The sequence below is a fragment of the Podarcis bocagei genome, assembly GCF_964188305.1.
Source record: "Podarcis bocagei genome assembly, chromosome: 17".
NCBI classification, from domain to species: Eukaryota; Metazoa; Chordata; class Lepidosauria; order Squamata; family Lacertidae; genus Podarcis; species Podarcis bocagei.
Genome location: NC_138143.1, coordinates 8,396,763 through 8,423,842, shown reverse-complemented (window position 1 = coordinate 8,423,842; position 27,080 = coordinate 8,396,763). Strand labels below are relative to the sequence as shown.

Sequence of the window (27,080 nt, the reverse complement as noted above, 5' to 3'; positions counted from 1 at the left end):
GGGGAACTGAGGCAGGGCTTCCCCTCAAAGGTGCTAAGGGACTCTTTCTCTCCATTTGTCGAAGGTCAATGTTCTCGTAGCATTTACAAAAGGCAACAATCTGGAGTCACTCCCGTTTGATTTACTTTTAATTCTTGCTGGCGTAGACAAAATCAAGGAGCTCTTTTCATTGAAAGATTCTTGTCTGATTCTTATTTTGCTGAATGAAAAAGAGAGTCAGTGGCAAAGCATACTACCCCAGAGTAAAAAAAAATAATTGCCATCTTTCATCCCCAGTAGTAGTAGCATCAACTGCCTGTGGGCTGGTTCCTACAATACTTGTTTGTACACAAGTTTGAATACCCAGGGACAAAACCCACATGTGGCTTGGTCAAATCTGAGGATGAAAGAAGTCTTGGAGGAACAGTTGCAAGTCACCTGAGATGCCCAAAGGCACAAGTCTGCCCAGATTATTGGCCCTCTGCAACCAGTTAAACATAGGAATGTAGGAATCTGCCTCACCTAGTCAGACCTGTGTTCCATCTACTTCAGAATTGTCTACACTGACTGGCAGCACCTCTTCAGGGTTCCAGGCAGGAGCCTCTCCCAGCCCTACCTGGGATTAAACCTAGGACTTTCTCCTTACAAGCCAGGTGCTCTGCTACTATGGAGCTATGGCGCTTCCCCATAAACTGGACCTCAACAAGAAAAGATGCTGCCGGCATGGGACAGCTCCTACACATGTACTTAAGTGTAGCTGCTCCTGCACATGGATCTACCCATACACTTTGGTGTGGGGTTGCCCCAAATGTAGGGGGAACCTGTGTTTGGAAAGCCCTTGGGTTGAGAAATCAGTGTCCAAGCAGGTGTTACCTACATAAAAAAAGGAACTAAAATGAACCGTAATGCTTTGGAGCCCATCCCTTAAATCTTTCTCCTCTTTGTTCCAGGATAAAATTCAGAAGAAGGCAGCCAGTTAGAAATGCTATTTCTGCCTTGTGATCAGACTGGTTGTGCAGACGTGCTTTGGGACTTTTTTTTTTTGTCAAATCGAAAGGCGGAGTGGAAAGAATACACGGTCGGATCCAGAGGTGCACTCGACATGCGCACCGTGAGTTATGTTTTGTGCAAGTTTGGGGGAGGCACAGGGGGGCCCTTGTGTCTTTTGCACTGGAGAAGAGACCCAGTGGATTTTCTTGCCGAGGCAGCCCCCTAATCTTCACTGTCCTGGTTGCCAACAGCTCCCGACTCCCAGCGCTGGATTAAGGCACTCCTCTGTCGGCGGAGGATTCGAGGGCTTCTCTCCGGCTGTGGGGTTAAATGAGGGGGGAGAGAAAGTGGGGAAAGTGAGCGAGAGTCCACAGAAAGTGAGGAAACATGCAGGGTGAAGGCTGGGGCAGAGAGCTTTCTCTGCTTAGTGATAAAGGACTTGAGGCTCTGGGTGGGTGCGGCTGTTTCTGAACAGAAAAGACTGAAGACCCAATTTCTCTGCAAAGAAACACTTATTGCTTCGGTAGGAAAATTGTTTTGCCCCATGCCCTGTGGGCAGTTCCACGGAGCCCAATTATTACACTCAAGGACTTAGGGAGCAGAGCCCCACACCTAAAACAATTCTTAATTCACCCACCCCATTCTTCTGCTGAAATTTAAAACTTCTTCATGCTTTTGGTGGAGGTGGCTGTCCCTTTAAAAAAGAAAGAAAAAGCACTCACAAATCACAACTAGCGAGCTAAATTTTAAGATGTAACAATACGTTGTGGTTTGTGCTAGGACGAATTCGCAAGCATGCATGCTGCAATCCTACGCATGCTCCCTTTGAAGTAAGTAGGGTTTACTCCCTACGACTTGAGTGCCTGACGCAGGAAATCCAAATGGTATTAGGCCTCTCGTTTATTAAAATCAGAGTGAAAGCTGCAATGCTTTCTCATGAGATGAAAGACATGCTGTATCGTATAATGGAGTTTTTGCACGTTGTTGGTAAATATATTGAATTCAGATACGTCTGCTCTCAAACGAACTGCCCAAAATAGGGGTTGCTATGGGAAGAGGTATGGGACACAGGTGACGCTGTGGGTTAAACCACAGAGACTAGGACTTGCCAATCAGAAGGTCGGCGGTTCGAATCCCTGTGACGGGGTGAGCTCCCGTTGTTCGGTCCCAGCTCCTGCCAACCTAGCAGTTCGAAAGCACGTCAAAGTGCAAGTAGATAAATAGGAACTGCTCTGGCGGGAAGGTAACCGGCGTTTCCGTGCGCTGCTCTGGTTCGCCAGAAGCGGCTTAGTCATGCTGGCCGCATGACCCGGAAGCTGTCTGCGGACAAACGCCGGCTCCCTCGGCCCACAGAGCGAGATGAGCGCTGCAACCCCAGAGTCGGTCACGACTGGACCTAATGGCCAGGGGTCCCTTTACCTTTACCTTTACAAGGGAAGAGGTAGAGATAAATGCAAACTGGCAATCCAAGTCCTGTTCAGTGCCTGCCTTGATATTACAGCTTCTCAGCCTTTTAGCTAAGTTCAAGTGTATATTAACAGCAGCTGTAGGCAAAAGGTAGAGCATGGAACCCACCTTGTTTCCGATGAACCTGATTCCTGCTGACTGTTAGGGTTCTTGCAAAGAACACTGGACTATTTATTTTTTTATTTAAATTTCTATACTGCCCTTCATCTGAGGATCACAGGCCAGTTTGCAATATAAAAACACAAAAACACGTAACAGAGAGCTCGTCTACATTTTGGCTTGTCCCGTGCTTTCTGGGCATGGGTCAAAGCAGTTTTATCTCCCCCCCCCCCAGCTTTCCTCTGAGAAACCCACTCTCCCACTCTTTAGCGCTAGATCAGAACAAACAGCAATCCGCAGAAAACCCAATTGCTGTTTGTTCTGATTTGCAATGGGGCAAATGGAGGTGTGGATAAGCCCATAGCAACAAACAAAAACTATACCCCCCCACCCCAGGATTAGAGAGGCTCTGATCTGCTCCTGCAAGTTACTTCTAATAACTTGGGTTTGCTCAGAATCCCTTAACCCACATGATTAGTGTGAAGGTCCAGAGCCCATTGGTAAAGGTTCTGCCTTGCACAAAGAAGGTTCCTGGTTCAATCCTTGCCTGGGATACTGAGCGAGATGGACCAATGGCCTGACTCAGTACAAAGCGGCTTCTTCTCTGGCTCTAGTATCAAGAGATCCTGAGTCTGCATTCTTGCTTTGGGTCTTTGAAACACAAAGAGAACTTTTTGGTGCCAGAGGTGGAAAACTGAAGCTGCACCCACTTTCACTAAAGGCTTGCCCATGCTACCTCTTGTTCCTCTTTAGTGCTCAGTCGGCAAGTGGGTTTTCCATGAATTGCCATTTGTTCCAGTTTAAAGCTAAAGAGCAGACTTTCCCTGGGAAAGGAGCCGGGCAAAGGGGAAACCGCTCAGACCTGTGCCTAGAAAGTAAAAAAACTACTCGGCCCTGTGCTTTTTAGGCACAGGCCAAGGGGAAGTGTGGTGGAGCGCTAACTTTGTAGAAAGGTAAATTTTCTGTTATCCTGGGGAGCAGCACTATCAGGCTTCCAGTGAGGCCCCAGCACCCTAGGGCTCCTATTGCAGATACCCCTCCTGGGGGCAGGGGTGCTTCTCCTTACAGCTAAGCAAAAGGGATCCAGGCCAGGAAAAAGGGGTGAATGTGCAGAGGCAAAACTAGGATCCCTGGCACCCATGACAAGGAGCTGTATTGGTAAGGTAAAGGTAAAGGGACCCCTGACCATTGGGTCCAGTCGTGACCGATTCTGGGGTTGCAGCGCTCATCTCGCTTTATTGGCCGAGGGAGCCGGTGTACAGCTTCCGGGTCATGTGGCCAGCAGGACTAAGCCACTTCTGGCGAACCAGAGCAGTGCATGGAAACGCCGTTTACCTTCCCACCAGAGTGGTGCCTATTTATCTACTTGCACTTTGACGTGCTTTTGAACTGCTAGGATGGCAAGAGCAGGGACCGAGCAACGGGAGCTCACCCCGTCGTGGGGATTCGAACCGCCGACCTTCTGATCGGCAAGTCCTAGGCGTCCCTGCTGTATTGGTGTCCCCCCCCAAAAAAAAAAAAATCTGAGAAGCAGGCAAGGTTATCTAGACAGGAGGAATGCACCTCCTTTGGGCTGGATGGGGCACCAATGCTGCTTTCTTCCTGGAAGCTGCTCCAAGGACCCCTTTCTCTCCCCTGCTGGAAAGCTTGGCAGATTCTTTCTGCAGGCAAAGCAGGTGGAGTGCTGAGCTGGGGATGGGGGGGCCACTTCAGGTGTCACAGGAGGAGTTCAACACCTGAGAGGTGATTTTTATGCCCCCTCCTGTGGGTGTGGAAGGGGTCTCGCTGGCAGGCACTGTGCAGAAGGCCCCCTAATGCCCTTTTCAAGATGGGACCTTTAGCTTTCAGAAACAAAACAGCCTGGCTTTTACCATATCAAGGAGCAGGCGAACGATACAAAGTTTTCCTGCCTCCTGTCCTGCCAGCATTTTGCAGCCATGTGAAATGAGGAACGGCAGGCTCAGCGCTGCTATGCTCAGTGGGCTTGCCAACCCCTATTTATCAGCAGCAAAGGAAACAAAATTTTAATGCATTACAATGAGCCCATTGAAGTGTGTGCTTGTCATGTGTGTGTTTTATGAAAGTGAGATAGGCAAAGGAAAGATAACCAAGACTTGTTTCCACTGGATAGTTGTGTGTGCGTGCCATTAAAGGACAAAACAAATTGAGGGGACCTGGCCAATGGAGCTCAACCGCCCCCCTCCCAGCTTTCCTCTGCAAGCCTAATTGAAACAGGAAGGAGTTGCTCTTTTCCAGTTCTTGGGGTCTCATCCACACTGCCCTTTGCCTCCTCGCTTTCCACCAGGAAAACCCATAGTCCAATGGTGAATTGGAACAAATGGCAACTGAGTTTTCTGTAGATTGCTGTTTGTTCCGATTTAGCATTAAAGAGTGGGTTTTCCCAGGGAAAGCGGCAGGGAAAGCTTTCTTGGCATGGGGCAAGCGGAATTGTGGACATGTTAATTAGAGAGAGTCAAGCACTGCTGGGATCCTCACCCCCCCCCCACTTGCCCTGAGCACTGAAATAATGCTTGAATTGTTCATGGAATGGTAGGGAATCCTTAATAAAACCCCTCCCCCTCCCCCATTTTTACCCAAATCATGCCCCCCTTAGCCTTCTGAAAACAGTGCCGGGGGGGGGGGGAGCTTGTATTGTTTTCCCTCTTTAGAACATCTGCCTGGTCCCAGTTCATTGCGCTACCTTTTGATGAACGCCTATCAAACTATTGCTCTGTCAAGTATTGTGCCTTCCACATTCAGAAACTAATTTGAGAGTCTGACCTTTGCAAGCAGAAACACACATTTTCTGCTCAGACGTGAGCTCCGATTAGGGCCAAACAAGACAATGGACTTATCCACATTTGCCTTTCCTCTGCTCTTTCCAGGCACGGTCCACGCTTTAAAACGCCATGTCCAAGCACCCTTTGCTTTGCTGTGGAGCTTTCCCCGTGAAAACCTGCTCTTTAAAGCTCAATCGGAGCAAACAGCAATCTGTAGAAAACCAGAACTGATGCTTGCTCCGACTGAGCACTAAAGAGCAGGTTCTCACAGAAAAGCTTCGGGGTAAGAAGAAAACACTCGGACACAGAGCTTTGAAGTGTGGACCTGTGCCTGGACAAAAGGGGCAAATAGTAAGTATGGATAAGCCCAATGTATCAGCTTGGTATCTGCCAAGGCCCTGGATCCCTCCAAAGGTTTACTACTACTTCTTCTTCTTTTATTTTTAAAAAAAGCATTTTGGGAGCTTTGGAGAGTTTTGTTTGTTGTCTGCACTGCTTGGGTTTTTTTGGAGGGGGTGGGCATGTAAATACTTTGCCTGTTGTATGTTTCGGGGTGTGTGTGTTCCTGAATCTTGCTATTTGTCTTCTGCAAAATGGATGTTTTGTGGGGCTCATGACCGTTTCAGAGGTTTCCAAATGTGCTCTTAGGCCCAAAAAAGTTGGGGACCCCTGCACTTATGTACATACCTGTGCCTCTAAGTGCAGGGTTTCTCCCTACCAATTCCTAATCATAAGATGTAGGTGCCGAGGGTTTAACCCTTTAGCCCTGTGCTATAATCTTGGTCCTGATCTGGATTCCATTTCTCATGCCCAGATGATGCTGGGCAGAGGGACTCTTGATTGCTTCAATGAGAACTCTTTTCTTAAACAAACTGCGGACACAACAGGGGTGGGGAAGGGATAAAGTCCCCTTTCCTCTCACCACACTAGGATCTGTATCCAGATCAGGCTCCTTTATCCAAATTGGATAAAATAAAGCAAAAACCCAGACATGTAGGCATGGGCGTAGCCAGGGGGGCAGGGAGGGGCAGTTGCCCTCCCACAATCAATAAAAATACATGTTCTGCCCCCCCTACAAAAGACCTACCCCCCTAACAAAAGTCCTGGCTACGACCATGCACGTAGGCATGAGTATAGCCAGGATTTATTGGGGGCGGGGGCAGAACAGAGTTATCTGTGACACGATTGGTCAGTTAGTTAAGTATTTTTATTTATTTACTTGATTTAGGGGGGCAGCTGCCCCCCCCGCCTATGCCCATGCATGTAGACGGTGTGCACATTACCGATTTAAAACACAGCAGGGTCATTGTTTTTCTCAATTTGGATTGAAGCTGGTTTGTGGGTGGTGGGGGACACATACACATCAAAATGCAGTATTTCGTAACAAACAGAAGGATAGATATAGCTTGTAGCTAATGTTGTGTGTACACAGATACTCAAACGAGCAGTAAGAGTGCACTTGATGCAGAATAAACAGAAAAGTGTGTACACAGCCATGGCTAACTTATTGTCTAGCTTGGCTCTTAGTTCAGTGGAATTTATTCGCAATTCCATTTGCTCTGCATCCAGGGCTTGAGAAGCAGCGAACACACCATGTAAGTCACAATCCATACCTGCCCTGAGTCTATCCTGTTGTTGCTTAAGAAACACTGCATTTTGATGTGCTTTCTGCAAAACCAGCTTCAATCCCAATTGAGAAAAAGAACGACCTAGATGCATTTTAAGCCCTTAATGTATTATGCAGCCTGAAGAGTGTGTATAAGATTGCAGTCTGAGTTACAGCAGTCACTTAACCACAAGTTACTAGCGGCAAATAATGAATGAATAGGATTCTAGCTCTTGCTGTTATGTAAAAATAACGTATATAGTTTTGGCGATGAGCACCTGCTTTCCAGAGCAGCATAAGCAAAACAACAAGTGTCTCTTTGAAGGAATTTGCCGTTGAAATGTTAACAGCAAGGGAGACCAAAAAAAGGGCAAGTGGTGTGTATGTGTGTGTTTGCCATTCAGAGATAACAGCACATGGTTTGAATACTGAAAGTTCAGCTCCTCCACCCCAGGGCTGACTGAGGCTTTGGTCTAAAACTCTAGAGAGTCCAATATGGATGGCACGCATATTTATGGTATGATAAAGTAAAAGTGCATAAAGGATTCCTGAATCACCCAATAAGAAAATCAATTTATGAGGTGTGGAACAGATATAAAAACTTATTGGAACGTAAAACTCCTTGGTGGCTCTCTCCAATTGAAGCAATAGCAGTAAAAAAGTTAAATATGAAAGGAGAGTGGGCCACGTATACAGATTTGTTGACAGAGGTAGGAAGTCAGTTAAAATTAAAAACATTTGAAGAAATAAAAGAATTATTGACAGATTGGTTGCATTAAAGTGTTTAAGGAAGATAAAAGGAAAAATGGTTTTGATATAGTAAGATCTAGGCTGGAGATAGATTTATTGGATGATAAGAGGAAAATATTATTGAAAATGTACAAATTACTTTTGGAGTGGCATACTAAAGATGAAGAGGTTAAAGGGGTGATGATACAATGGGCTAAAGATTTTGGATATAATATTCAGTTAGAATTGTGGGAAAGGCCGTGGAATGAAGGTATTAATTTTGCTGCATGCAGTACACTTAAAGAAAATGTGATGAAAATGATGTATAGACCATATTTAACACCATCAAAATTTGTAAAAATGTATAAGACAAGATCTAACGAGTGTTGGAAATGCAAAGAAAAGGAAGGTATCTTCTACCATATGTGGTGGACTTGTAGAGAGGTAAAGACCTTCTGGGAAATGATATATAATGAGTTAAAGGAAATGTTTAAAAGCACTTTTGTTAAAAAACCAGAAGCCTTTTTACTCGGTATGGTAGGTGATACAAAAAAAGAAAAAAGACAAAAGACTGTTCATGTATGCAAAAACAGCGGCAAGAACCCTTTTAGCCCCAAAATGGAAACAACAAGAAGTACCAACGAAAGAAGAGTGGCAGATGAAAATGAAGGACTTTGTGAAGCTGATGGGAAAAATCTGAAACCAGCGCAATCAAGTATTCCAAAAGGACTGGAGTAAATTTATGCAATATTTGAAAGTTCATTGTAAGCAGTTAACAACACTAGTAGGGTTATTTGAAGACTTGTAATGAGAAATTTCTTACCTTTCTATATTTATTTAAATTGTTAGATATTTCGTAATGAGTTACCATATTTTTCCGTCTACAAGACACCCCCATGTATAAGACACCCCCTATTTTTGGGGACTCATATTTAAGAAAATGGGGGGAGATGGCCCCATGTATAAGACGCCTCCTAATTTTTGACATCATTTTTTAGGAAAAAAACCTAGTCTTATACATGGAAAAATACGGTATATTAGAATTGGAAAATATATAAAATGCTGTGCAAAAAAGCTTAGTTTTGAAAGCCAAGAGGCGGGAGGGAAGGAAGTTGACAGGTTCTAAAGAGCCAAAGAAGTAAAGTGGATAATAACAATGTGATTATACATGTTTAAAGGGAAATTTAATAAAAATTATTTTTAAAAAATCTGTCTGCTGGATGGCTGGGTTTCATTCACAGGTTGGAGAGCAAGTGTGGATCCAGACAGGTCAGCAGTCGTGTGGCCGTTGTTATAATAAGGCCGTCCATTTGAACATGGGTTGCATGTTTGCAATCATGATGTGAACTAATATCAGACCAATATCTGCCCGCTGGTGCCTTGAGGCATCCCAGTAGTGATGTATGGAAGTGAGAGCTGGACCATAAAGAAGGCTGATCGCCGAAGAATTGATGCTTTTGAATTATGGTGCTGGAGGAGACTCTTGAGAGTCCCATGGACTGCAAGAAGATCAAACCTCTCCATTCTGAAGGAAATCAGCCCTGAGTGCTCACTGGAAGGACAGATCCTGAAGCTGAGGCTCCAATACTCTGGCCACCTCATGAGAAGAGAAAACTCCCTGGAAAAGACCCTGGTGTTGGGAAAGATGGAGGGCACAAGGAGAAGGGGACGACAGAGGATGAGATGGTTGGACAGTGTTCTTGAAGCTACCAACATGAGTTTGACCAAACTGCGGGAGGCAGTGGAAGACAGGAGTGCCTGGCATGCACTGGTCCATGGAGTCACGAAGAATCGGACACGACTAAACGACTAAATAACAACACCTTGAGGCATAATTGGTAGTTGCTTTTCCTGCTTACGCTTCAAGTGAGATTTAGAGTTGTGCATCGCAGGATATTTTTACTCCAACTCCTTCCTTGTAAGATGGCAGCTCTCTAACACAGACGTCTTGTTGGCCCACAGAGGCAGCCGGTGCTGCTCCTGAGGACAGCTATAGGCCGCCAGTCATAGCTGTGTGATAAGGGCACTGCTCCCCTGCGCTTGTTACCTGATGGAGGCCATTCACCTGAGAGGTCTCCGGAGGGCTTGGAGGGGGCCAGGTGACGTCCAGCTTCTTGCAGGAAGGTCTCTCTGAGAAGGAGACAGAGACAAAGGACAGGTCTCAACGGTGACACAGGGCTAACGGTCAGGAATAAGAGTGCTTCTGGCCACCTGCATTTCCCAAAGTGCAATTTTCTCAAAAGGGACTGACCCACCCACATCGATGGCCTTAGGGAAGGGTTTTCTTTCAGGCCCTGAAGATGGGGAACTGGAGAGAGAGAGAACATTCTTTCCACATCCCTGTCAGGAAAGCAGTTTCTCCCAGTTTCCGTTTTACAACCTTTGTGTCCCTCTCGTGACATTTCCTTGTCCCTGGTTACACCTGCTGGTTTCCCTTTCAGTCTTGCCTCTGTTAAAATTCAACCAACCCTGTGTTTGCTACAGCAGCCTAGGAAAACTATTACCACCCACTAGGTACACATTCCGGTTCTGTTGGCAGCCAGGTTCTCATGGTGCATCTGGGACCCTAATTTGTTTATTTAATCTATCTATATCATTCTGTTTTCCCCAAGGAGCTCAAGGAAGTGTGCATACCACCAAACACCACCCCATTCCTCCTTCTCCGGGAGCTCCTCTCTCTGCAACAGCCTCCTGCCCTGGGCAAAGAATATCTTGGGTGGGGAACCCAGAAGACGCAGGGAGAGAGGGAGCAGCAGTTCTGCTGTGCAAACAGAAGTCATTGCACAAACACAATGACACAGTAGGATACAGTGACTGGCCTAGGGTCACCCCAGCTGAGTGGGGATTTGAACTGACTCATAGTTCAATTGTGGGACGTGTGTGGCGCTGTGGGTTAAACAACAGAGCCTAGGGCTTGCCAATCAGAAGGTCAGCAGTTCGAATCTCCACAACGAGGTGAGCTCCCGTTTCTCGGTCCCTGCTCTCAACCTAGCAGTTCGAAAGCATGCCAGTGCAAGTAGATAAATAGGTACCGCTCCAGTGGGAAGGTAAACGGCGTTTCCGTGTGCTGCTCTGGTTCGCCAGAAGCGGCTTAGTCATGCTGGCCACCTGACCTGGAAGCTGTATGCCGGCTCCCTCGGCCAATAAAGTGAGATGAGCGCCGCAACCCCAGAATCGGTCACGACTGGACCTACTGGTCAGGGGTCCCTTTACCTTTACCTTTACCTAGTCCAATGCTCTGATCATTAAGCTAAAAAGGTAAAAGGTAAAGGACCCCTGGATGGTTAAGTCCAGTCAAAGGCAGCTATGGGGTTGCGGTGCTCATCTCACTTTCAGGCCGAGAGATCCGGCATTTGTCCACAGACAGCTTTCTGGGTCATATAGCCAGCATGACGAAACCGCTTCTGGCACAACGGGACACCGTGACGGACACCAGAGCACATGGAAATGCCATTTACCTTCCCGCTGCAGCAGTACCTATTTATCTACTTGCACTGGTGTGCTTTTGAACTGCTAGGTAGGCAGTAGCTGGGACAGAGCAACAGGAGCTCACCCCGTTGTGCGGATTCGAACTGCCAACCTTCTGATCAGCAAGCCCAAGAGGCTCAGTGGTTCAGACCACAGCACCACCCACATCCCTCATTACAACACATTGGCTCAGGTGCTGAGCTTACAAGGAGGCAAGGAAATGGCCGTGTGTGATAACTTCGGTAGGTCAGCTGCAGCTCACCCCACAAGCCCTTAGCCAAGGGCCCGACTCATTTTGGGCCTTGGTGCAGAGGCTCCAGATAGTGTACCCTCCATGGCAATAAACATGTCACAGTAAATAATAATAATAATAATAATAATAATAATAATAATAATAATAATAATAATAATAATTTATCTATAGCCCACCCAGCCCACCCAACAGAACATTAAACAGAATGAAATTTCAAACATTAAAAACTTCCCTAAACAGGGCTGCCTTCAGATGTCTTCTAATTAAGTACATGGCAATGTTTTGTCCTTGAACTGTGCCACCAAAATCTGCTTCTTCAGGCAGGCTACCTTACCAGAAGATCTTGCCCTTCCAGGAAGGTTATTATATTCAAACACTGGGCATGCAGATATGAAGAAGAATGACACTGGGAACACTTTCTCTGCCAGCCCTTTCCCACCCCATTGCCCCGCAAATGCTTTGGACTACAACTCCTTTATGGCTGGGGCTGATGAGAGTTGAAGTCCAAAGCATCTGTGTGCAAAGGCAAGTGGGAAATATGGCCCAAAATCCAGGCGCAGAGTTCTGTGACACCTACATCCCTGTCCGTGACAACAACAGAGCACACGCTCAGTCTCTTTTTCTCTTCATTCAAGAACAGGTTGCGTCAGGCCTTAAGCAGCCTGAGTAACATAATCGGAGATGAAAAACTGGACGTCCTATGAGTCTGAAAGATTCATACACTGCTTTCTGTGTATTTTTGTGCACTTGTAGTCTGAGGCCCTTCTGTATGTCTCCCCCACCCCAGAGGTTTGGAGGGTGTCAACAAGAGAACGGACCTTTTCTGAGGTGGTTCCCCAATTGTGGAATGCACTCTCCAGAGCCATCATTACATGTTTTTAGATGCCAGGCAAAACCATTCCTCTTTACTCAGGCCTAAGGCTATTAAACCCCTTCATGGATCACTGCCTTGCTGTGGTGAAGGGGCTTGAATAACTCAGAGAAGCTATGAGCTATGCCGTGCAGGGCCACCCAAGATGGACAGGTCATAGTGGAGAGTTTTGACCAAACGTGATCCACCTGGAGCAGGAACCGGCAAGCCACTCCAGTATCCCTGCCAAGAAAACTCCATGGACTTTTGACCAAACTGCGGGAAGCAGTGGAAGACAGGAGTGCCTGGCGTGCTCTGGTCTATGGGGTCACAAAGAGTCAGACACGACTAAACGACTAAACGACAACAACAAGGCTATTAAATAATCTATGGCCTGTTAAAATGTGGGGGAGAGGACTGGTCTTCTTATTTTACTATTGGACTGTCTGTCAGTCTGCTTTTTACTATATTTTTCTTATGTTTTTGTCACTGATGTTTTGCAATGCGTTTCTAATCTTGTACACTGCCCTGAGATCTTTGGATAAAGGGTGGTATATAAATTGAATAAGTAAAAGTAAAAGTAAAAGTTAAAAAAGGGGAATTTTTTACTATCTGAGTTGCACACATTCATTCACTTTATGAACCGGAGTACAAAGCAACAAACTCAAGGTTACCCAGTGATAGGGATTTGATTGGAAAGTTCCAGCGCTTCAGTTTGTAAACCACGCCAGAGGTCAGGGCTGTAAGTGCGCCCGGATTCAATGGAAATGCTAAATGTTGTGTTAGATGCCACATTCCTTTGATTGTTGGGTCCTGCTGCTATGGAGCCAGGTTGTGAGTCAGAAGGATCGTGCAGGTGTGATCTGAAAGGGTGGAGGTTTTCATGATCCCTTTGCATCTTAATGATTTTGCAAGTGAGAATGCTGGACTAAGGCAATTTTTGCCTGAGGTGGAGCTGCTGCAAGGTCCATGATATGGTGGAGGACGGGGAGGGGAGTCAAGTTATTTTGGCACCTGAGGCAGAAAACACCACAAGTGCCTCTCTTCCTCCTTAGCAGTAAAAGTACAATAACATTAAATAACAATTCCCTGTCTTCTCTTGATACTCAGTTTTAGTTGCCTGAGTCCACTGCTTCACTCTGCCTAATGTTGGAGCTGGTCCTTAGAAGCGATATTTATTCCTTACAGCAGAGCTTTCCAAACTTTTCGTATTGGCGACACACTTTTCAGACATGCATCATTTCGTGACACAGTAATTCAGTTTTACTAGCAAACCGGAGCTTCAAATAACCCCTTTCCAGCCCCGGGAGGAGCGTGGACACACCTGCACACTGCAGCCGACACACTAACATGTCGCAACACAGTTTGGAAAGCTCTGTCCTACAAAACAGGACTTTCGTGGGAGTTCTGTGGCAAGGCATGTTACTAGAAAACCAAGAACGTCAGCTTTCAAAAGCAAATAGCAAGTTTCTAGACCGTATGCTTCACTCCAGAAATATTACTGTTCCAAGCAACAGCTTCTGTTGTTTACGCAAGCCCCGCATTTGTATGCATACAGCCTTCTTAGTTCACCTTTTGGCACCAGACAGGAAAAAGAAAACCCACCTTGCTTGTGAAAACTGATGCCACACAAGAAAGGAGCCAGTCTTTTAAGATCCCATAGCATTCTTTGCCTTTCTACAGAGCTACTCCTAAAATCACTGATCGTAAGAAGAGCTCTGGTGGACTTCGCCAAAGGTCCACCTAATCAAACCGCCTGGTTCTGACCATGGCCAGCAAAGTGCTTTTCTGAAGCTCACAAGCAGGGCATGCAAAGGTAACGATCCTGCCGCTTGTCCCAGCAGTATTGTGCAGTGGTTAGAATATTGAGCCTGCAATGCCAAGCTTCGCATCCCCACTAAGCCATGCAGCTCACCTGGCGTCCTAGGGCCAGTCACCGTCTCTCAGCCTCACCTGCTTGTAAGGATAACATAGAATGGGGAGAACTCTGCCTCGGGCTCCTTGGCGGAACAGTTGGAGGCATATGCAGTAAATATGGAACTGAATACAAGAGGACTCCCTTTGTCCCTTTTATGTACTTATTATTACCATTATATATTTATTCATACGCTGCCTTTTCCCCTGACAGGGACTCAGGATAGCCAAGTAGGAATTCTACATTCAGATTTGAATACAATGCCAAATCTGAATGTAAGAATCCCACTTAGCTATCACAAGTACAGTGGTACCTCGGGTTACATACGCTTCAGGTTACATATGCTTCAGGTTACAGACTCCGCTAACCCAAAAATAGTACCTCAGGTTAAGAACTTTGCTTCAGGATGAGAACAGAAATTGTGCTCTGGCGACGCGGTGGCAGCAGGAGGCCCCATTAGCTAAAGTGGTGCTTCAGGTTAAGAACAGTTTCAGGTTAGGAACGGACCTCCGGAATGAATTAAGTACTTAACCTGAAGTACCACTGTACGTAAAAGTTACCAAGAGGCTTCCTCTGGCCCAGTGTTCTGTTTCCAACAATGGCCAGTAAGATGTCTCTGGGAAGTCCAGCAAGGAGGTCATTACAGAAACAGCCCTTCCCTGTGGTCTGAAATCTAACCTTGCAACTGGCGTTCCGCAGTGCGCTGCCTCTGAAACTGGAGGCTCCATTGAGCTTTCCTCCGTGTGTTTGCCTGTTTCATTCTAAGGCCAACTAATCCAACGGCTACAAATACATCTTATGGGAAACCAAGCCCATGCGTTAATTACGTGTTGTGCGAAGAAGCGCTTCCTTTTCCCAGTCCTGAACGAACGGCCCTTCAGTCCCAGCAGGTGACCCCCATTCTCCCTCTTCCCCACACTCGCTCATCGCACCTTGCCCCTTACCTGGCTGGCTGGGGGTCTCCTCATCCTGAGCTGAGGCCTCTGCAGCCTGGCAGGGCAACGCTGAGCCGTACAAGTTGTGCCTCTGCCTCTGCAGCTCCCGCTCTCGTTCCTGAGCTTCTTGGACCTCCTGCTCCAGCAGAGACTGGGGGCTTTTGGCACGCAAGCAGAAGAAGGGGTTGGCTGAGGCAGGGGTTCTCTCGGCCAGCGGCCGTTGGGCTCGCAGCAGAGCACCAGAGTCCACGATGACCATGTTGGCGGTGCTGTTGGCCTCCGCAAAGGAGAGACCCCTCGCCCCTCTGGGGCTGCTGCACAGCATCTTCCTGGGGGCCGGAGGTTCTGGGCTGGGGTGCTGTTCAAAAATCATCATCTTCTCCTGCATCTCTTGCGGGGTGCCACGGTCGTAGGCCCCCCTGACCTTCCCCAGCTGGACCAGGTCCTCTTCACGTTGACATTCCCTCTGGATCTCCCTCTGCATTTGAACCCCGGCCCACTGGCGCTCCTTCTCCTTGGGCAGCATGGGGGGCCCCACGTTCTGGTTCAGGATAGGCCTGATGCGCACCTCCACATACTCCTGAGTGCCCCAGGGGCTAGCCAGGCCCCTTTGCCGTCGCAGGTGCTCTTCCCGTTCCTGGTGGAGACGGATCTCTCGCTCGATCGGGGTCTCGGTGGCAGGGTGCAGGGCCTCCGTACGCTCCGTGGCGTTTCCCATCCAGTCCATGCCGCCTGTCCCAGAGGGCCTGCTGGGCGTGGATGTGGCACAGACCGGGTCTGCAGGGCTCACCAGGTCTTCTGCGCTGGCAGGGTCCCTGACACCAAGTAGCGACTGGTCTCCAGGTTTCGGACTGGAAGTGTCGTGCTCCGAAACAGCAACTGGGCATGTGGTGCTGGCCAAATCTTGAGAGCCTGCTCTGTCCCTGGCCCCAAGTGGATCTTCAGCGCTAGCTAGCACCATGGTCCCAGCTTGGTCTTGGGGACCAGCTGGATCCCTTGTGCCAGTCGGGCTTTCCAAGCCAGGTGATTCTCCGGCTGGATCTTTGGCACCGGCTAGGTCCCTTGCACTCTCCGGCACGCAGGTGGCTTCCCCAGGCCTAGCGCTGCTGGACGCCTCCTCTCCCTTCTCAGATTCCAGCGTAGCCTTGGCTCCAGCCTCACCCTGGGCTTGGCTGTCGTTGCCGGCTCCACTCGATTCCTCAGAAGCCAGTCCTTCCCTCTCTTGCCTGCCACAGTCAGGAGCCAGGCCCCGGTGGGCAGGTCCAGAGGAGTCACCGGTTGCCATAGGAGACTGCCTTGGCGCTGCCTGCAGGGGAGTGTCGCCATCTGTGCCTGCTGCCCTCTGCTGGCAATCGGTGCCAACATCTGGCTGAGAGTCTATCAATGCCAGTGAAAGTCCGGCTGGGGTGCGTTCAGCTTCTTGGGCATCTTGCTTCTCTGTTGTTTGGGAGTGATCCACCGAGCCCTCCCCAAATAACTGCCCATTCAGGTTACCCAGATATTCATCTGCAGCTTGGGACTGATCACCCAGCTCCCTGGGCGTGCTTTCCTCCTTGCCAGCCTCTACCGTTTCCGAGCAGCCTGGTTTTACGTCTTGATCAACGCTGGCAATGTCAAACGTCTCCTGATGCTCAGCACAGGGAGCGGAGCTGGGATGGTGGCTGGGAAAGACCAAACAATCTCCCTCCCATGACTGCTTTGGGGAATTGGTCCCCGGAAGCGAGATGCTGGGTGGCTCGGAGGATGCAGCGCCGGCAAGTTCATGTTCCTCTAGAGATTCTGAAGCAGGATCCTGGCTGTGACTACCCACAATGCCACTCTCCTCCCATACGTCCAGCTGATTTGAGGTGCTGGTGGAGTTCTGTTGCTCCGAAGAAACACCTGAGGTCTCCACACAATGAAGAAGAAGAGTTCCTTGTTCTTCTTGGCCATGCCCCAACTGTTTCAAGGAGTCAGTGGGCCCAGCTCCGTTCTTCTCATGGCAGTGATTCAGACTGGCCTCCTCCTCTTGCACCAGCTGTTCCAAGGTCTCAGTAGGACACTGGACATCCGGCATCTTGTCATGACACACAGATTGGCTGCCATGTCCCCCTTGGGCCAACAGGCTTGCAGCATCCTCAGCATTCGGTTGCTCCGGGGAGGGACTTGGCGTCTTGTCCTGGTGAGCGGAATAGCCGTCATCCTGCCCTTGGTCTGGTGACTTGGAGACCTCTGCCATTTCAGTCCCCTCTGGAGGCTTGACTGGAGATGGGGAGCCCCTCTCAAAATGGTTGCCCTCCTGTCCTGAGGTGGGTGGTTCCTGCAGCACATTGTCTTTGGCAAGGGAACCAGTGGCAACATCGAGCGAAGGGACCAAGGAGTCGTCGGGTGGGAAGGCTATGGGGACATTTTCAGCCATAGTCCCACTTTCCACCATGTCCCTGAATGCATCCACCCCGGAGTTCTCCTGGTCTCTGTGGCACAACCCAGCAGCTGGGGGAGGCAGTGGCAGAGTTTCGGTGCTCATCCAGGCCACGGCGTGGCTCTTTTTTTGTAAAAAATAAAACAGAACAGAAACCTTGAACAAAAGCATTCATCTCTTTTGTGCCGGTTCCCACTACACCCATGGCCTGATCTCAAGAAACAATGAGGTGATGGCTCCCCCTCCTGGCAATGAAGTCAAAGGGTGCCAAGGGGCACTGGAGTTGGGTTTCTCTGCAGCTTCCTTACCTCCTCCTCCACCTCCTTACCTGCTAACCCATGGGTAGGTAACCTAAGGCCCGGAGGCCTGATCCGGCCCAATCGCCTTCTAAATCCAGCCCACAGACTGTCCGGGAATCAGTGTGTTTTTACATGAGTAGAATGTGTGCTTTTATTTAAAATGCATCTCTGGGTTATTTGTGGGGCCTGCCTGGTGTTTTTACATGAGTAGAATGTGTGCTTTTATTTAAAATGCATTATTTGTGGGGCATAGGAATTTGTTCATTTCCCCTGCAAAAATATAGTCCGGCCCTCCACAAGGTCTGAGGGACAGTGGACCGGCCCCCTGCTGAAAAAGTTTGCTGATCCCCCTGTGCTAACCCCTGAGCCAGTGGAGAAGGGGGTTAGCACAGGGCCAAATATTTTCTGCACTCTTCTATGCCCTTCCCTGGCTCCTTCCCTCGCATCTGGGGCTCATCCACACTTCCTTTCATACCATGTTTTTAGGCACAAGTCCAGGATTTCCAGATCCATGTCCAAGCGGGAAAACCCACGTTTGAACACTGAATTGGAGCAAATGGCAGTCAGGTTTCCCAAAGATTGCCGTTTGCTCTGATTCAGAGGTAAAATGCAAAGGTTTCCCAGTGAAAATGCCAGGATGAAAGAAACCTGCTGGGACACGGACCTGAAAATCCTGGCTGGAGGAAAAAAGCCCTCCTGATTTTTATACAGGTGATCTGAAACGCAGTCTAGGGTCCAACTAAGCACCTATTCCTTCCCTACGTAGTGCTTCTGGTAGCAGGGAATTTGATTCCTTCCCCAACAACAGGTGGCAGGAATAACTACCTCTTCCAATAGACAAAAATTGGGAGCCCTGTACAGAAAAATGCAGCCATGAAGGATATTAACATGCAGCTTCCAGAGACCTTCCCAAACCCTTCTCCTGCTGTTTTGGGATGGATATTATATGAACAAGCAGGATCACACCCTGAAATGCTTTGTACAACCATCTGCCTTGGAGTGGGGGGGGGGGGAGTGCATTGATGAAAAGCAAAGCAGGAGCTATATTCCAGGAACAAGAAAGGGGAAGGAATTTATTTATCCCACCCCTGTGAAGGAAAAAAATATTTCAGTCCAATAATGACCAGGGCTCAATCTTGGGACATTGCAGCCCTTGCTACTCCAGAGTCTGACCATATGAGCCCCTAATCCAGGGGTCAGCAAACTTCTTCAGCAGAGGGTCAGTCCACTGTCCCTCAGTCCTTGTGGGGGGCTGGACTATATTTTTTGGGAAAAACATGAACAAATTCCTATGCCCCACAAATAACCCAGAGATGCATTTTATATAAAAGGACACATTCTACTCATGCAGAATGATTCCTGGACCGTCCACGGGCCGGATTGGGAAGGCGATTGGGCCACATCCTGCCCACAGGCTTTAGTTTGCCTACCCATGCCCTAATCAGTCCCCACCCCCATCTCTTTCCACTCTCTTCTCATGACCCAGTGGATTAACTAATTGTTTACTGCCTGCCTAAGGAATGCCCTTTCCATTATCCTCTTCCAACCTGCAGAGTGATGCCCGCACCCTGTATCTCAGAGGCATAGGGCTTCTCTTACCTGCCACTGACACACACTCTCCGGATTCTGCCTGGCCGGAGCCCTGGACCCCTGGTAGTCTGTCCCAGCGGGAGGTGCTTTCCCTGGGCTTTATGCTCAGCCACTGAGCCAATTACACGCCCCAAGCTAATCTGCGGGGAGGACACAGCCCTGCCGCACAATTGCAAAAAGAGTTGCCAAGAAAATGCACAGCCCTGGGGCCACTCCTCCCCGGAATATGCACAACAAAGCACAGGCAGTTGTGCAATGGCATTGAATATTAACCACGTGCAAGGGACATTCTTAGGAACAGAGAGATTCATGCAGGAATCGCAGCCTGTTGGTGGCTATTAGCAAGGAAAGCTGAATAAACCTTCATGCACTGTGGCAGGATACAGTTTTTTTCCTTTCCAGACGCTGTACTGACAGGGAAGGTTCATGCCCAGTGGCGTAGCGTGGGTTGTCAGCACCCGGGGCAAGGCAAGTAATTTGCGCCCCCTAACCCATGGATTTGCGCCCCCTAACCCGTGGATTTGCGCCCCCTAACCCTAACCCCCAGATGTTGCGCCCGGTGTGGCCGGCCCCCCCTGCACCCCCCACGCTACGCCACTGTTCATGCCCTTGTTTTGGGGCTTTCGGAAGGCATCCGTATGACTCCTGCTGGCACTTGCATGCCTCTCCAGGATCTTGACCCGATCCACCAAAGCAGCCCCTGTGTTTTTCTGTTCTTCCCCGCAAGGGAGTTCCTGCCCAACTCTCAATAATAATAATAATAATAATAAATTTTATTTATACCCCGCCCTCCCCAGCCAAGGCCGGGCTCAGGGCGGCTAACAACCAATAATAAAAACAAGTTGAATGAATACAACTTAAAAAACAAGATTAAAATACAACATTAAAACATTAAAATGCAGCCTCATCACAGGAGGAGAAAGGAAAAAAGAAAGAGGGGGAGGGAATCAAACTGACTCCAAGCCAAAGGCCAGGCGGAACAACTCTGTCTTACAGGCCCTGCGGAAAGAAATCAGATCCCGCAGGGCCCTGGTCTCATGAGACAGAGCGTTCCACCAGGCTGGAGCCAGTGTTGAAAAGGCCCTCGCTCTGGATGAAGCTAATCTGACTTAAGGCCCGGGTATTGCTATTTATGGACCTTGAGGCTCTCCGTGGGGCATACCGGGAGAGGCGGTCCCGTAGGTACGAGGGTCCTAGGCCGTGAAGGGCTTTAAAGGTCAAAAGCAGCACCTTAAATCTGACCCTGTACTCCACTGGGAGCCAGTGCAGCTGGAAAAACACTGGGTGAATATGCTCCCATGGCAGAGACCCCGTGAGGAGCCTCGCTGCAGCATTCTGCACCCGCTGGAGTTTCTGGGACAGCTTCAAGGGCAGCCCCGCGTAGAGCGAATTACAGCAGTCAAGCCTGGAGGTGACTGTCGCATGGATCACTGTGGCCAGGTCGGTGCGGGAAAGGTAAGGGATCAACTGCATTCTGCATGAGTTGTGGACCTGGGGAGAATCAAGCTTTCTGCACCATCAGAATTTCTGACCCCCTTCCTGGAGAGACTCCAGGGAAGTGGGGGGACATGGGAACTCCCTCGGGCAGGGTCTTCCTTTCACCAGGCTAGGAACACCCCCTCCCTCTGCTATACACCAACATTCTTGCCCCATACATTTGAGCAGAGACAGGATTCTTGCTCCCTGCTCAGAACATTCCTTGCATTATTTTTTGGTGGAAAAGCAGCATACTAATAAATCAGGATCAGGAACGGTAGGCCTTTTAATACTTGTAAACCATATTTATCAATGAGCAATCCCAGAACTTGGTGGGCCTGTCAAGGGTTTCTGGTTGGCCACTGCGTGAAAACAGAATGCTGGACTAAGGTAAGGTAAAAAAGGTAAAGGACCCCTGGATGATCAAGTCCAGTCAAAGGCGACCACGGGGTTGCGGTGCTCATCTCGCTTTCAGGCCGAGGGAGCCGGCGTTTGTCCGCAGACAGCTTTCCAGGTCGTGTGACCAGCATGACTAAACCGCTTCTGGTGCAACAGAACATCATGAGAGAAGCCAGAGTGCACAGAAACGCCATTTACCTTCCTGCCGCAGTGATACCTATGTATCTACTTGCATTAGTGTGCTTTCAAACTGCTAGGTCGGCAGAAGCTGGGATAGAGCAACGGGAGCTCACCCCATCGCGGGGATTCGAAGCGCTGACCTTCTGATCGGCGAGTCCAAGAGGCTCAGTGGTTTAGACCACAGCACCACCCACGTCTAGTGCTGGACTAGAAAGGCCTTGTTCTGATCCGGCTGGCCTCTTCTCATCAACAGCAGTTCACATTTCAGCTTCTGTGAGATATACAAGCATCCCCCCCCACTTATTCAGGGTTTTTGTTCTGGGCCCCCAAGTGCGTAAGTGAAATCGTGTAAATTGGGGAGCATCCTCTAAAAAACCTCTAAATACCTTCCTGTTTGGGCTGAGCTACCGATTAGATGCCAATGAATGCCTACCTGTTGTTTGTGGATGGAACAGGTGAGGCTGGTACCTCCTAAAAGTACTTTTCTTCCCAGCTCCTGGTCCAAGAGTCCCCTTGACTCCAACATCAGGCAAGTGTCAAGCAGGTGAACCAAAAGCTGACTGTTGTGAGGCTTATTGCCTTACACAGAGGGAGGGGGGGCCTCTCCCAGTTTGCATTGCCTGCTACGCTTTCATCAGCAGGAGTTTCCCAGTGTGAGACCTGACCCTTCACCGGTTCCTTTGCTGCTACTCGATAAAATGCAAATCGAGAGAACAAATAGTGTCTATGCTCCTGGCTTAAGGAAGGTGCAGCAATTTTAGGCAAGGCTCTAAAAAAATTGAATTTGGAGCAGAGAAATAGTAGGCTAAAAAGCAGGGGGAGGGCTGTATGATTTTGTGGCTTTCTGGGGGTGGGGCATGCTGTAATGCACTGGTCATTTCTTTCTTCCCAGGGAGGATTCCAAGGAGAGATTAAAGAAGGACGGGAATAAAGGTAGAGTTTTTAGGGTTGACCTTTTGCCATTGTGCTCCCAGCACATGATCTAAGGCAGGGGTCAGCAACCTTTTTCAGCCGTGGGCCGGTCCACCGCCCCTCAGAGCATGGGGTGGGCCAGACTATATTTTGAAGAAGAAAAAAATGAACGAATCCCTATGCCCCACAAATAACCCCGAGATGCATTTTAAATAAAAGCATACATTCTACTCATGTAAAAACAAGCTGATTCCCGGACCATCCGCGGGCCAGATTCAGACGGCGATTGGGCCGGATCCAGCCCCGGGCCTTAGTTTGCCTACACATGATGCAAATCAGTACAGGTAATGCTGACATAGCTGTCAACTTTTCCCTTTTTTTAAGGGAAATTCCCTTATTCCGAATAGAATTCCTCACAAGAAAAGGGGAAAGCTATGAATGCTGAGCAGCATTACAATGGCAGGCCTTGCCCCCCCCCCCACTCCCAAACATAGTCATACCTTGGAATTCCAACTGAATCCGTTCCAGAAGTCCGTTCGACTTCCGAAACGTTTGGAAACCAAAGCACAGCTTCTGACTGGCTGCAGGAAACTCCTGTAGCCAATCGGAAGCTGCAGAAGCCCCTTCGGATCTTTGGCTTCCAAAAATAGTTTGCAAACCGGCTCCCGAGCCTTAGGTTCCCTCCCCCTGATCTAAGAGCTGCACCCCGGCATCTTGTTTGATACAGCCACGTGTTCTGCAGTGCTGCTGGCCCGCCCAACACCCCCAGTCACAGGCTGAGTTACCCCTGAAAAGACTGCAGCTGTGCGCCATGAGACCTGGACGAGGAGGGGCGGGTTGGGGGGTGGAGAGAGAGAGAGCCAGCTCAAGTTCTGTTGTTTGATGGGATTAGAGGACGCTCAAGGACTTGAATAACTGCGATCAGGCTGAGAGGCTTTGCACAACCACCCTTCCCTGCCCAGCACAGATTGGATCCACTCCCTGCCCCCCCTCGCCCCCTCCCGCGTGCAGGTTGGAGGCAGGCAGGCAGGCCTGGTACGCCGAGGTACCAAGCTCAGTGCTGCTCCTTCCTGGGATCTGAGAGTCACAAAGTCACCCCGTGCCTGGCGACGTTATGATTATCCAGGCTGGAACTGGGGAAATCCAGATTCCAGAGCCTCTGGCGATTGGTAGGAGGAAATGTTCCTTCAAAAATGTTTCACGTCACCCAGGAGAGATTGGGATCAGTTCTGTGAATGGAAAAGGGGGGGGGGGAGAGAGAGAGAGAGAACCGAGAAAAAGAGAGGCAGGGCCCAAGGTCAACCAGGCAGGGTGAGCAAGACGGCACCCACATCTATTTTTTTATATATATAAATTTTTTTACTAGTTTTCAACATAGCATTTTCAACAATAATTAAACGTACTTTAACATCTTATACATTTTTTTCTTACTTCCATCAATCGCATCTGAAAATTTTCCAATCTATTTACTTGAATTACATTTCTTATTTTCACTGCTGTTGTTGTTTAGTTGTGTCCGACTCTTCGTGACCCCATGGACCAGAGCACGCCAGGCACTCCTGTCTTCCACTGCCTCCCGCAGTTTGGTCAAACTCATGCTGGTAGCTTTGAGAACACTGTCCAACCATCTCGTCCTCTGGCGTCCCCTTCTCCTTGTGCCCTCCATCTTTCCCAACATCAGGGTCTTTTCCAGGGAGTCTTCTCTTCTCATGAGGTGGCCAAAGTCTTGGAGCCTCAGCTTCAGGATCTGTCCTTCCAGTGAGCACTCAGGGCTGATTTCCTTCAGAATGGAGAGGTTGGATCTTCTTGCAGTCCACGAGACTCTCAAGAGTCTCCTCCAGCACCATAATTCAAAAGCATCAATTCTTTGGTGACCAGTCTTCTTTATGGTCCAGCTCTCACTTCCATACATCACTACTGGGAAAACCATAGCTTTAACAATACGGACCTCTGTTGGCAAGTTATTTTCACTATTACATTTAAATCTCAAGACTAATATCTCTCTTCTTTGCAATATTTCATAGACGGCACCCACATCTCAGAGGGCCACTGCTGGGGGAGCAGAGGTGAAAGTGAGGCACAGACATATTTAGGGGTGGCAGTGAATTAGCATGTGTTTGATGCACCTCACATTCCTTTGCACGTGGTCTGCGAACTGGGGCCCAGCATGCTTTTCCCCACCACAAGGGAGCCTTGCGTGCCTTTTCCAGATCATGAGGTACAGTTGCTTGAGATAGTCAAATGCCAGGGGCTGGCAGTGAGAACTGCATCACCACATTGCAGGAGGACCACAACTTCTTCTCTCAATAGCCACACACTTGGTTTCATCCATAGTCCCGTTTTTTAAAAAAATATATTTTATTTATTTTATGTACAATCTTTACAACAGAGGACTTTACAGCCAAAATAAACCAAGATAGAAGCAATAACATGACTCTCCTGTTTTTATTTGTACTAAATTCTTCTCAGATTTCCTTATTTTACTATTCTTTAAGTCTTCTTCTTTTAATTCCTTGTTCTTAACCTCCTAAATCGCATGTTTGTCCTCTACAATTTTCCAATTACTGCCTTATACCTCCCTCCCCCTTTACCCATTACTTCCCTTCACCCATGTGCGATCTTCTCTTCATACTGTTATTTCCTGTTGCGTTGACAGCTATTAAATTTGTTTTTCCATTTGTATTGTAATATTCTCTTGCATCTTTGTGTACTTCAGGCTATTGCATGTTAAATTTAAGCTCTGAAACCAAATCTTATCATATATTCCTGTACGCATTCCCATTCTTTGTAAGTTCTGGGCGTCTGCCGTCTCTAAGCACTGCTAGAAGTTCTTTCCTGCTTATTTTTATGCTGCCTTTCTGCAAAAAGATTGAAATGCATGAAGCAAACAAATTCATGAAAGCATACATACTCCGCGGCAGCCTGCCTTGCTCTGGCTTCCGAAGCATGGGGTTATTTGCAGTAAATGGACCGTAAGAGATTTCTTTTTGAAAAAATGAAGAGCGCTTAATCTTCCAGAATCCAGAGGATCAAGTTGTGTTGCTTGTTGGCAGCAGCTCAGGTACATTCTAAAGATCTTAGATGCAACTACCCAGGACTTTGCTTAGCCCAGGCTGCAAAGCAGAGGAACCCTCTAATATCAGCAATATAGAGGGGGATTGCCCTGGGAAATACACCCACTTCGCAAAGTTTGGCATTAGTGTCATAGATTATATCTTAATCTCAAGATTTGCATACAAGTTTGTCACGGAGTTCCAAGTGGGCTATAACATTGAAAGCGACCGCTTACCCTTAACTCTGGCTTTTGCAGGTCCTCTCCTCAACAATTCTATCGTAAAACCGCAATATAGCCCTAATGCAAATCTTGGCATATCTGCAGCTAAAAGAGTCAAATGGTCCCCCCTACTGAACACAGCCCTGACTCACCTTCTTCAAACAGCTGAGCTAAAGGACATCCATACTGCGATTATATCGGCTAACTCCGCTGCTGAGGCCATGAAACTATTCAAGACACTCACAGAAAGGCTAAAACTACACTTAACAACCGTGATCCAAAATACTGCCAAAAAAGGTTAACGGAATTTGCCACCTGGTTTGACTCGACATGAGTGCAGACAGGCAAAGGGACACCTGCAGAGAGCTTACCATAAATATAGGACCTCCCGGTCGCCTCTCTTATTTACTGCATACATTTCTCTTAGACGGAAGTACATTCAATAACGTTTACTGTTTGGAAAGGCTGTTATGTGACTGGGGAGAGGAAAGGATTCGAGTACACTCCAATATACACAGACAAATTAAATATTATATACCATTTCTTACAAATATTCACTATATTAAACATTCTGTTCAATACCACAGACACGGGTGCAAGTTAGTGACAGAGATTTACCAGGGACAGAAAGCAGGGTAAATATAGGCATTTGGAGCATATGCTGACTCCAGGTTCAGAAACTGATTCCTGGTCCTCACAGTGCGCCCTTTCCAAACAGAAATGGACAGGAAACCAGTGGTGGGGGCTGTTTGTCCGTCCCCAATTGACTTTTCTACTCTGTTTCTGTATGACTGGTTTCATACCTAGATTGCCGCAGAGGAACAGATCTCTGCCTTCTTTCACGCCCTGCTTTTTTCTCCCCCCCCCCCATCTTCCAAAGACTTCACAAACCAGGAGCTCAACTAGTTGAGCCAATACTTCCCAAATTCAGATCTTTCCCACCCTAGTGGCCTCGAGTGCTCCTGTGAGATTGCTGCTCAGCAATCATCTGAAAGCTGAATTTTAAAGGTAAAGGGACCCCTGACCATTAGGTCCGGTCGTGGCCAACTCTGGGGTTGCGGCGCTCATCTCGCTTTATTGGCCGAGGGAACCGGCGTACAGCTTCCGGGTCATGTGGCCAGTATGACTAAGCCGCTTCTGGCGAACCAGAGCAGCGCACGGAAATGCTGTTTACCTTCCCGCTGCAGCAGTACCTATTTATCTACTTGCACTTTGTGCTTTCGAACTGCTAGGTTGGCAGGAGCAGGGATCGAGTAATGGGAGCTCACCCCGTCGAGGGAATTCAAACCGCCGACCTTCTGATCGGCAAGCCCTAGGCTCTGTGGTTTAACCCACACCGCCACTCGGGTCCATTATAAAGCTGAATTATAGGCCCCCATAAAAAACAGAAGCAAAGAAAAATGCGAAGTAAACGGCAGGCTAGCAGCTCTTCACTGATACTAATGGCCACGGAACAACGCACAAGGCCTATACAGATA

General features: G+C 48.4%; 2 protein-coding genes across 4 annotated transcripts in view; both read right to left on the bottom strand.

Moving 5' to 3' along the window:
* The window catches only part of RLN3 (relaxin 3), a 157,893-nt gene that overhangs the window by 36,713 nt on the left and 94,100 nt on the right, over nucleotides 1–27,080 (bottom strand). The gene's annotated exons all lie outside the window — the stretch shown is intronic.
* Nucleotides 111–19,752, bottom strand: MISP3 (MISP family member 3). 3 transcript variants are annotated; one of them, XM_081175850.1, is made up of 4 exons: nucleotides 19,723–19,752; nucleotides 15,081–17,595; nucleotides 9,698–9,780; nucleotides 111–1,287 (listed from the first exon to the last, which is right to left on the bottom strand). In XM_081175850.1, the coding sequence occupies exons 1-4, from the start codon at nucleotides 19,726–19,728 to the stop codon at nucleotides 1,192–1,194; spliced, it is 2,700 nt and encodes an 899-aa protein (XP_081031976.1). In that variant the 5' UTR covers nucleotides 19,729–19,752; the 3' UTR covers nucleotides 111–1,191. The 3 variants fall into 3 exon arrangements, with proteins under 3 accessions (XP_081031976.1, XP_081031977.1, XP_081031978.1); XM_081175851.1 differs by having other exon boundaries at nucleotides 9,716–9,780; XM_081175852.1 differs by lacking the exon at nucleotides 19,723–19,752 and adding an exon at nucleotides 19,371–19,504.